The sequence below is a fragment of the Nerophis ophidion genome, linkage group LG15 (assembly GCF_033978795.1).
Source record: "Nerophis ophidion isolate RoL-2023_Sa linkage group LG15, RoL_Noph_v1.0, whole genome shotgun sequence".
Taxonomy (NCBI): Eukaryota; Metazoa; Chordata; class Actinopteri; order Syngnathiformes; family Syngnathidae; genus Nerophis; species Nerophis ophidion.
In genome coordinates this window covers 21842226-21853911 of record NC_084625.1, presented here as the reverse complement: position 1 = coordinate 21853911, position 11686 = coordinate 21842226, and the positions used below count along the sequence as shown (strand labels likewise).

Below are 11686 nucleotides of genomic sequence, written 5' to 3'. Positions count from 1 at the left end.
GGGACGTCGGTGACAATGACAATGATGACTATGAGAATACCTTGGAGGAACGCATATATATATATATATATATATATATATATTAAAGGTGACAATGACAATGATGACTATGAGAATACCTTGGAGGAACGCATATATATATATATATATATATATATATATATATATATATATATATATATATATATATATATATATATATATATATATATATATATATATAGATATATATATTAAAGATAAATTAAGCAAATTGGCTATTTCTGGCATTTTTTTAAGTGTGTATCAAACTGGTAGCCCTTTGCATTAATCAGTACCCAAGAAGTAGCTCTTGGTTTCAAAAAAGTTGGTGACCCCTGTAATATTACTTTGTGCTTTTGTCTTCCAAGCCGCTCAGAGGCGCCCTTTCCCAAAGAAAGCAGATATTCCCAGAGGTTGTGACGCTTGTGAAAAATCACACTTTAACTGTTTTACTCGGTAAAGTCCAATTAGGAGCAAAATCAGTTGGGACATGTTTGTATATTAGCCAATGTTTGAATGAAAAATCAAACAAATGCATTTTTTTGCGGCAACAGCGGCAGCCTGACTTGTCGGAAAGAGAAGAAGAAAAACCCGGAAGTGACGCTATGTTAACATGACTGAAAGTGGCGCGCAGGTAAAGTCTATTTAACTTGTGTAACTTATTCTCAACGTGACGCAAACTTTCACTTTTACAACCTTTATTATGGCCAACGTGAACATGTCTCACTCCCGTTGACTTTCAGTTAGCCGTGTTGCTAAAGCAGAGTTTACATGTTCACACACCGTGTGCGGGTGCTGTCTATGTCCTGGCTAACATGTGGGGTTCCGTCTATAAACTGAACACTTGTCCTACTCAGCTGTTTGCGCGCCTGGATGCTCGTCGCAGTGTGCGCGACATCGAACCTCGACTGTTCCCTGACGACGGAGGTCCCCTGACAGGTGAGTGATCGCGCTGTGCAATCTACTCATAAAAGTCTAAATCAGGGGTCTCAAACACGCGGCCCGCGGGCCAATTGCGGCCCGCTAGACGTTTTTTTGCGGCCCGCACCTTAATGTGAAAATGAAATGTTGGTGCAGCCCGCGAGTTTTATATTAATGGCGCTTGACAGTGTCATACTTTTATATCCTCGATTTTTCCGGGAGACTCCCAATTTTCAGTTACCCTCCAGGGGTGAACATTCTCCCAAATTTCACCCGAACAAAAATATTAAGGGGGCACTGTGGAGGCACTGCCTTTAGCGTCCTCTACAACTTGTACACATAGCGTGACAGTTCAGCCACATGATGTATTTTGCTTCTGTAGACGCAGTAAGCGACTGCAAGACATAGTTGATCAACAGCCACACAGGTCACACTGAGGATGGCCGTATAAACAACTTAAATACTGTTACAAATATGTGCCACACTGTGAACCCACACCAGACAAGAATGACAAACACATTTTGGGAGAACACCCGCACCGTAACACAACATAAACACAACAGAACAAATACTCAGAATCCCATGTAGCCCTAATCTTCCGGGACGCTACAATATACACCCCCCGCCCCGCCACTTATTGTAGCCTGGAAAAGTTAGGGCTGCATTGGATTCTGGGTATTTGTTCTGTTGTGTTACGGTGTGGATGTTCTCCTAAAATGTGTTTGTCAATCTTGTTTGGTGTGGGTTAACAGTGTGGCGCATATTTGTAACAGTGTTAAAGTTGTTTATACGGCCACTCTCAGTGTGACTTGTATAGCTGTTGACCAAGTATGCCTTGCAGTCACTTCCGTGGGTCTTCCAAAGCCTCATACGATACATGACTGGGTCGGCACACTTTGTATGATGGTAAAGCGGAGGAGACGGCAGGTTGTGGAGGACGTTAAAGGCAGTACCATCACGGCACACCCTTAATAGTATTGTCTAGGTGATAACCAGGAGAATGATTTCCCCGGGAGATTGTCGGGAGGCGCACTGATATTCGGGTGTTTCCCGGAAAGATAGCGAGAGTTGACAAGTATGTTGCTAGGGCGGGAAAGCCATTCAAAGAAGTGAATTTATTAAAAAGTGCATGTTAGATTTTTTTAATAAATCTTTTCTTGCGGCCCAGCCTCACCCAGTTTCTGCATCCAGTGGCCCTCAGGTAAATTGAGTTTGAGACCCCTGGTCTAAATCAATCAATCAATCAATCAAAAAGCCCCTTGCTGTTGCATATGACACTGTTTTTCAACCTTTTCTGAGCCAAAGCATATTTTTTTCATTGAAAAAATCCCAAGGCACTCAACAAGCAGAAATCATTGATAAATGAAACTCAGTGATGACAGTAAAAAGTCTTTCCCGCAATTGTTGGATATGAATTCAAACCATAACCAACCGTGCATCAAAATATAGCTCTTGTCTCAAAGTAGGTGTACTGTCACGACCTGTCACATCATCCATCTATCCATTTACTACTGCTTGTCCCTTTTGGGGTCGCGGGGGGTCCTGGAGCCTATCTTGGCTGTATTTGGGCGGAAGGCAGCGTACACCTTGGACAAGTCAACACTTTATCACACCTTAAACAAGTCACCACTTTATCACACCTTGGACAAGTCACCACTTTATCACAATATCACAGGGTAAACCAGAGGTGGGTAGTAACGCGCTACATTTACTCCGTTACATGTACTTGAGTAACTTTTGGGATAAATTGTACTTCTAAGAGTAGTTTTAATGCAACATACTTTTACTCTTACTTCAATCAATCAATCAATCAATCAATCAATGTTTACTTATATAGCCCTAAATCACTAGTGTCTCAAAGGGCTGCACAAACCACTACGACATCCTCGGTAGGCCCACATAAGGGCAAGGAAAACTCACACCCAGTGGGACGTCGGTGACAATGATGACTATGAGAACCTTGGAGAGGAGGAAAGCAATGGATGTCGAGCGGGCCTAACATGATACTGTGAAAGTTCAATCCATAATGAATCCACACAGTCGCGAGAGTCCAGTCCAAAGCGGATCCGACACAGCAGCGAGAGTCCCGTTCACAGCGGAGCCAGCAGGAAAACATCCTAAGCGGAGGCGGATCAGCAGCGCAGATATGTCCCCAACCGATACACAGGCAAGCAGTACATGGCCACCGGATCGGACCGGACCCCCTCCACAAGGGAGAGTGGGACATAGGAGAAAAAAGAAAAGAAACGGCAGATCAACTGGTCTAAAAAGGGAGTCTATTTAAAGACTAGAGTATACAAATGAGTTTTAAGGTGAGACTTAAATGCTTCTACTGAGGTGGCATCTCGAACTGGGGCATTCCATAGTACTGGGGCCCGAAATGAAAACGCTCTGTAGCCCGCAGACTTTTTTGGGGCTTTGGGAATCACTAATAAGGCGGAGTCCTTTGAACGCAGATTTCTTGCCAGGACATATGGTACAATACAATCGGCAAGATAGGATGGAGCTAGACCGTGTAGTATTTTATATGTAAATAGTAAAACCTTAAAGTCACATCTTAAGTGCACAGGAAGCCAGTGCAGGTGAGCCAGTACAGGCGTAATGTGATCAAACTTTCTTGTTCTTGTCAAAAGTCTAGCAGCCGCATTTTGTACCAATTGTAATCTTTTAATGCTAGACATGGGGAGACCCGAAAATAATACGTTACAGTAGTCGAGGCGAGACATAACAAACGCATGGATAATGATCTCAGCGTCTTTAGTGGACAGAATGGAGCGAATTTTAGCGATATTAGGGAGATGAAAGAGGGCCGTTTTAGTAACGCTTTTAATGTGTGACTCAAAGGAGAGAGTTGGGTCGAAGATAATACCCAAATTCTTTACCGTGTCGCCTTGTTAAATGATAAATGGGTTGTACTTGTATAGCGCTTTTCTACCTTCAAGGTACTCAAAGCGCTTTGACACTACTTCCACATTTACCCATTCACACACACTGATGGAGGGAGCTGCCATGCAAGGCGCCAACCAGCACCCATCAGGAGCAAGGGGGAAGTGTCTTGCTCAGGAAACAACGGACGTGACGAGGTTGGTACTAGGTGGGATTTGAACCACGGACCCTCGGGTTGCGCACGGCCACTCTCCCACTGCGCCACGCCGTTTGGTTGTCAGATGTTAGAGTTTTATTATTAAATAGAGGTCGGTGTCTAGCAGGACCGATAATCAGCATTTCTGTTTTTTTGGCATTGAGTTGCAAAAAGTTAGCGGACATCCATTGTTTAATTTCATTAAGACACGCCTCCAGCTGACTACAATCCGGCGTGTTGGTCAGCTTTAGGGGCATGTAGAGTTGGGTGTCATCAGCATAACAGTGAAAGCTAACACCGTATTTGCGTATGATGTCACCTAGCGGCAGCATGTAGATGCTGAAGAGTGCAGGGCCAAGGACCGAACCCTGGGGAACTCCACATGTTACCTTAGCGTAGTCTGAGGTCACATTGTTATGGGAGACGCACTGCATCCTATCAGTAAAATAAGAGTTAAACCAAGACAGGGCTAAGTCTGACATACTAATTCGTGTTTTGATACGTTCTAATAAAATATTATGATCGACGGTATCGAAAGCAGCGCTAAGATCGAGGAGCAGCAACATAGATGACGCATCAGAATCCATCGTTAGCAATAGATCATTAGTCATTTTTGCGAGGGCTGTCTCCGTAGAGTGATTTGCCCTGAAACCGGATTGAAAGGTTTCACATAGATTGTTAGACGCTAAGTGTTCATTTAGCTGCTCCGCAACAATTTTTTCGAGGATTTTTGAAATAAATGGAAGGTGAGACACCGGTCGGTAGTTTACCATGAGGTCAGGATCGAGGTTAGGTCTTTTAAGAAGAGGATGAATAACCGCTTTTTTGAATGCTAGGGGAACAATGCCCGAGGAAAGTGATAAGTTTATAATATTTAGCACTGATGGACCTAATAATACAAAGAGCTCCTTGATCAGTTTCCCAGGAAGAGGGTCAAGTAAACATGTTGTTTGTTTTATTCCATTTACACATTGTAACAATTCCTCTAATGTTATTTCCTCAAAACGAGAGAAACTATTTTGGAGGGCAATATTCGCTGTATATACAGTCATATCTGTGTTAATAGAACCCAGTTGTAGCTGGGACGCATTGTCTTTAATCTCCTTTCTAATGACTTCAATTTTCTTACTAAAGAATTGCATAAAGTCATCAGCTGAGTGGGTGGAGCTACTGGACACCCTTGTTGGGTTAGCGATGCTACCGTACTAAACAAAAATTTTGGATCGTTTTTATTACGGTGGATGAGATTTGAGTAATATTTAGCTTTAGCTAAGGTAAGCATGCGTTTATAAGTTATTAAACTATCACTCCATGCTTGATGGTGCACCTCAAGTTTAGTCGTGCGCCATTTGCGTTCCAGCTTTCTACATAATAATTTCTGAGCTCTAGTTTCTTCTGTAAACCACGGGGTACGCTTTTTTGGAACCTTTTTTAACTTTAGCGGTGCTATGTTATCAATGGTTTCGCGCAGGGCGTCGTTAAAGTTGTTAGTGAGGTTATCAATAGAGCCCACATACTTTGGGAATGGTGCCATTACCGAGGGCAGTAGGTCAGCAAGAGTTGTCGTTGTGGCCGTATTAATGTTGCGGCTGCTATAGCAGTTATTATTATTATTAGTTTGACGAACATGCGTCTGAACCTCGAATTTTATAAGGTAATGATCGGACAATACTTTAGTATACAGGAGTATCGTAACTTTAGAAACGGTGATACCCCTGACAAGCACTAGGTCTATCGTATTACCGTTGCGATGCGTGGGTTCATTTATTATTTGTGTAAGACCACAGCTATCAATTATAGTCTGGAGCGCTATGCACGGTGGGTCCGATGGGGTATTCTTATGGATATAAAAGTCCCCCATTATGATTATATTATCGGCGTGCGTCACTAGATCAGCAACGAACACTGAGAATTCATTGATAAAGTCCAAATAGGGCCCTGGGGGGCGGTAGATAACAGCCAGGTGTAGAGGCAGCGGTGTGACAGACCTCATAGTAAGCACCTCAAACGATTTATATTTATTATTTATGTTAGGACTAAGGTTAAAGTTTTCGTTGTATATTAGTGCGACCCCCCCACCCCTTTTAAGGGGACGGGCAATGTGCGCGTGTGTAAAGTTAGGAGGACATGCCTTATTTTGCGCAAAAAAGTCGTTTGGTTTAAGCCAGGTTTCGCTGAGACCGATGACGTTAAGATTGTTGTCTCTAATGATATCATTAACTAACAACGTTTTGGGAGACAATGATCTTATGTTTAAAAAACCTATATTATAGGTAGTGGGCTGTTTTAGGGAATTTTTTATCAAATTATCCGTAGTAGCAATATTAATAATGTTGTGTTTATTATGCCCAGTGCATTTAGTATAATTACGACCATATCTAGGAATTTATAAGACGGGAATTTTCTGATTATTTGTTTGTTGCTTTGATCAACTGCACGCATCATAGTTTGCCAACTCAGTAGAACGCATGTTCCGATTGTTTTTTTGTTGTCTTGATAAACTGCACGCATCATAGTTTGCCACCTCAGTAGAACACATGTCCAACTCTGAAACAATCAAAGCAGAAAAAACTTGTTCTAATTTAACTGACTCTTTACCCAGACCAGTAGTCTCGCATCTTCCATTTAAATCCGGCTTCAGGATGGAGGGAAGTGGTGTTCTGTGGGGATTAGCCTTCTGCTTTGTTTTTAGCCCCGCTCGGCATCCGCGTTTCCGATCACACCGCTGGCGTCTGCTCCTTAGACGGCCCCCGCTGCTACTTGAGTATATTTATGTAGAAGAAACGCTACTTTTACTCCGCTCCATTTATCTACATTCAGCTCGCTACTGATTTTTATCGATCTGTTAATGCACGCTTTGTTTGTTTTGGTTTTTCAGACAGACCTTCAAAGTAGGATCTATCACATGCCTGCGTTTCACCAATCAAATGCAGTCACTGGTGACGTTTGACTCCGTTTGACCAATAAAACAGAGCCAGGCGGTCCCATGATTAACTGCACACTTTTTCCCCCCTTTTTTTATCAACCTTTATTAATACATTTCAACATTTAAAAACATTGACTATTATTAGTTGATTGCACAGTTCAGTACATATTCTGTACAATTGACCACTAAATGGTGACACCCGAATACGTTTTTCAACTTGTTTAAGTCGGGGTCCATGTTAATCAATTCATGGAAAGTTGAAAAGAGATGTTAAAAATATTAATCAAAGTAAGTACAAAACAGTATAAAAATCGTACAAAACAGCGCCAGGGGGTTGTAAATTCAAAGTAACTAAAATAGAATGCATAAAAAATATATATATAAAATAAACAAAGTGCAAAGCCATATGCTCACTCAATCTCAGTAAATAACTTATATTTGGAACACATCATCATCGTTTTCACAGCTTATTGGTTGTTAGAGGTAGAGTGTTTTAATGAAGAGTTTTAAATATTTTTTAAAGGCACAAAAAACCGGTCGGGTATTGAGAAACTTACATTTATGAATAAAAAACTTAGCCAATAGTATAGTGAGGTTGCAAAGGTAAAATTCATTTAAAAAAATGTTTTCAATACAGTGTAAAATCGAAAATATATTATTTAATATATTATTCTTTTAGTTGCTTAAAAGATACTCCTGGCTCTGAAATTGTTCATTGCTATTTTTATTTTTTTGTGCATTACTTGTTGCCGTCATCATTAAACGATCAGGTTACTCATCAGTTACTCAGTGCTTGAGTATTTTTTTCACAACATACTTTTTACTTTTACTGAAGTAAATATTTGGGTGACTATTCCTTACTTTTACTTGAGTAATACATCTCTAAAGTAACAGTACTCTTACTTGAGTACAATTTCTGGCTACTCTACCCACCTATGGGGCCAACACAGATAGACAGACAACATTCACACTCATATTCGCACATCTCACCTTGACTTATTTTGAGTGTTTTGGTGTTTTCTTGTGTATAGTGTGTTTAGTTCTTGTCTTGCGCTTCTATTTTGGTGGCTTTTTTTCTTTTTTTAGTATTTTTCTATAGCAGTTTAATGCATCTACTTTGTTTTAGCAATCAAGAATATTTCAGTTGTTTTATCCTTCTTTGTGGGGATATCGTTGATTGTCATGTCATGTTCAGATGTCCTTTTTTTTGCTCCACTTTGGGCTGGGCGATATGGCTTTTTTTAAATATCTCAATATTTTTAGGCCATATCGCGATACATGATGTATATCTCCATATTTTGTCTTAGCCTTGAATTAACACTTGTTGCATATAATCACACCAGTTTGATGATTCTATTTTTCTACATTAAAACATTCTTGTTCATACTGCATTAATATATGCTCATTTTAAACTTTCATGCAGAGAGGAAAATCCCAACTCAGTCAATTTACCAAAACTGCATTTATTAAACAGTTATTAAGCAGTGGCACAAACTTCATGAAATTTCCTAAACTGAAAGTGCAAGATTGTCAGAGACATTTTAAAACAAGCTGTTAGTGCACTTTTGTGCATGATGTCACTAAGATGACATATCAAAACAACCCTAAATTAGAGTGCACTTTTTGTACAGAACGCCACTACAATAGTTTAAAACAAATAAAGTGCACTTTTGTGCATGATGTCCCACAAGATATTTCAATAAGTGTCAAATAAAAATGAGCTGCATAATAGAAAATCAAATAGTGTTCCTACTTTGCTATGTGGTAGGTTACTGCGGACATTATTTCCTTCTGTTGTTGACTATTTTTTTCATACGGTGTTGCTCTGGAAATGTTTGCCTTGGCATTTTGATGGTGTGGGCGTGTGGCACCAAATGGAGATGTTGACCTGCGGAGTAAGCACTTTTCATTCTCTAGCAGGTGACTTTTCAAATGATGCTACATATTAGTAGTAATGCTACTTTTTGTAGCAACGCTTTTGTCCCACACTTGACAAATTACGGTTGTCTGTTCGACATATTCCCACTTGAAGCCAAACCACCGTCAGACGATGGACCCCCTGTTGCTTTTCTTGGGAATTAATACTTCCTTCATGCCAGATTGGCACCTTCTTTCTCTCATGCTACCTACCGCTCGCACCACAGCTAACGTTACCCATGATGCTACCTTTCTGCTCCGCGAGGGCCCATACGTATGTGACGTATGACGTGACAGTATGTGACATATGTAAGAAGGTGCGCTTGATGTCTATGAGAAGTAGAGACAATAAAATAGTGGGAAATGCATGCAGTGTAATGCCAGCAGCTAAAAGCAACTGCGTGAGAACGTATACTCGAATATCACGATATAGTCATTTTCTATATCGCACAGAGACAAACCCGCGATATATAGAGTATATCGATATATCGCCCAGCCCTACTTCCACAGTAAGTTTTTTTCTGTCGTCCAGCATTCTGTATTTGTTTACTTTGTAGGTAGTTCAGTTTTAGTTTTGTTCTGCTTAGCATTACCTAAGCTTCTCTTAGGGAAACTCACCTTTTGTTTATTTTTGGTTTAAGTATTAGACACCTTTTTACCTGCACCATGCCTCCTGCTGTTTCCGACATCTACAAAGCAATTAGCTACCGGCTGCCAGCCTGCCACCTGCTAATATGGAAGAGTATTACACGGTTACTCTCTGCCGAGTTCTACACAACTAAGACACTCAACAACAACACATAAATTGCGGACTATAATTACTGGTTTGCAAAAAATATTTAGGTGAAATTAGATAATCTCCCACAGCACACCAGACTGTAGTGTGCCGCGGCACAGTGGTTGAAAAATACTGGCATATGATGCTAAAAGATGGTGTCACATGTGTTTGCCTCAGGTGAGGTGGTGGAGCTCTTTGGGTCGGAGGGAACAGGTGAGTTCAAGGCATAAAAGTAGCTTTTCGGAGCTAATAGTCATGTATGGGACAGGTAAGACGGAGCTTCTATACCACTTCCTGTGTCGAGGCGTATTGCCTTCAGCGGCCGGCGGTCTGGAGGTAGAAGTTGCCTTTGTGGACACCGATTACACTTTGGACATGTTACGAGTGGTCAGCATCCTGGACAGCAGACTTGGCGCTGGTACGTGTACATGTTGAATACATCATTCGGAAAAAAACATTTTTGGGCTCCAACATGTCCGTAAACACTTGCTTGAGGACAGAGAGCAAGCATGTTTATAATTTTCCATCCATCCATCCATCATCTTCCGCTTATCCGAGGTCGGGTCGCGGGGGCAGCAGCCTAAGCAGGGAAGCCCAGACTTCCCTATCTCCAGCCACTTCGTCTAGTGAAGTGAATTATATTTATATAGCGCTTTTTCTCTAGTGACTCAAAGCGCTTTACATAGTGAAACCCAATATCTAAGTTACATTCAAACCAGTGTGGGTGGCACTGGGAGCAGGTGGGTAAAGTGTCTTGCGCAAGGACACAACGGCAGTGACTAGGATGGCAGAAGCGGGGATCGAACCTGCAACCCTCAAGTTGCTAGCACGGCCACTCTACCAACCGAGCTAAACCGCCCCGTCTAGCTCTTCCCGGGGGATCCCGAGGCGTTCCCAGGCCAGCCGGGAGACATAGTCTTCCCAACGTGTCCTGGGTCTTCCCCGTGGCCTCCTACCAGCTGGACGTGCCCTAAACACATCCCTAGGGAGGCGTTCGGGTGGCATCCTGACCAGATGCCCGAACCACTTCATCTGGCTCCTCTCGATGTGGAGGAGCAGCGGCTTTACGTTGAGCCCCTCCCGGATGGCAGAGCTTCTCACCCTATCTCTAAGGGAGAGCCCCGCCACCCGGCGGAGGAAACTCATTTCGGCCGCTTGTACCCGTGATCTTATCCTTTCGGTCATGACCCAAAGCTCATGACCATAGGTGAGGATGGGAACGTAGATCGACAGGTAAATTGAGAGCTTTGCCTTCCGGCTCAGCTCCTTCTTCACCACAACGGATCGATACAACGTCCGCATTACTGAAGACGCCGCACCGATCCGCCTGTCGATCTCACGATCCACTCTTCCCCCACTCGTGAACAAGACTCCTAGGTACTTGAACTCCTCCACTTGGGGCAGGGTCTCCTCCCCAACCCGGAGATGGCACTCCACCCTTTTTGGGCAAGAACCATGGACTCGGACTTGGAGGTGCTGATTCTCATTCCGGTCGCTTCACACGTCGCTTTATAATTTTATAAAGGAAAATATTTCTCAGAAAAATATTACAAAGTTACTTCCTTTTGTTTTCAATAATATATATTTTTCTCTTAATGTACTCACGTTTGATGTTTATGAGAGCAAAATATGTTATTTTATATATATATATATATATACTGTATATATATATATATATATGTGTGTGTGTGTGTATATATATATATATGTATGTATTAGGGGTGTGGGGAAAAATCGATACGAATCGAATCGTTTACATTGTGCGATTCAGAATCGATTCTCATTTTTTTAAAATCTATTTATTTTTATTTTAATTTTTAAAATTTTTTTTATTTATTTATTTATTTTTTTAATCAATCCACCAAACCACCACACAGCAATACCATGCAATCCGATTCCAAAACCAAACCTGACCCAGCAACACTCAGAACTGCAATAAACAGAGCAATTGAAGAGCCAAACACGACACAGAACAAACCAAAAGTAATGAAACAAAAATGAATATTATCAACAACAGTATCAATATTAATTATAATTTCAG

General features: G+C 41.5%; 1 protein-coding gene across 1 annotated transcript in view; it reads left to right on the top strand.

Moving 5' to 3' along the window:
* Positions 1-475: 475 nt before the first annotated feature.
* Positions 476-11686, top strand: part of xrcc2 (X-ray repair complementing defective repair in Chinese hamster cells 2) — a 15644-nt gene continuing 4433 nt past the window's right edge. Inside the window, exons 1-4 of the mRNA XM_061921771.1 lie at positions 476-655; positions 879-960; positions 9823-9858; positions 9914-10063. Of these exons, the coding sequence (XP_061777755.1) occupies positions 635-655; positions 879-960; positions 9823-9858; positions 9914-10063 (289 nt within the window). The 5' untranslated portion in view covers positions 476-634. The remainder of the gene's footprint in view (positions 656-878; positions 961-9822; positions 9859-9913; positions 10064-11686) is intronic.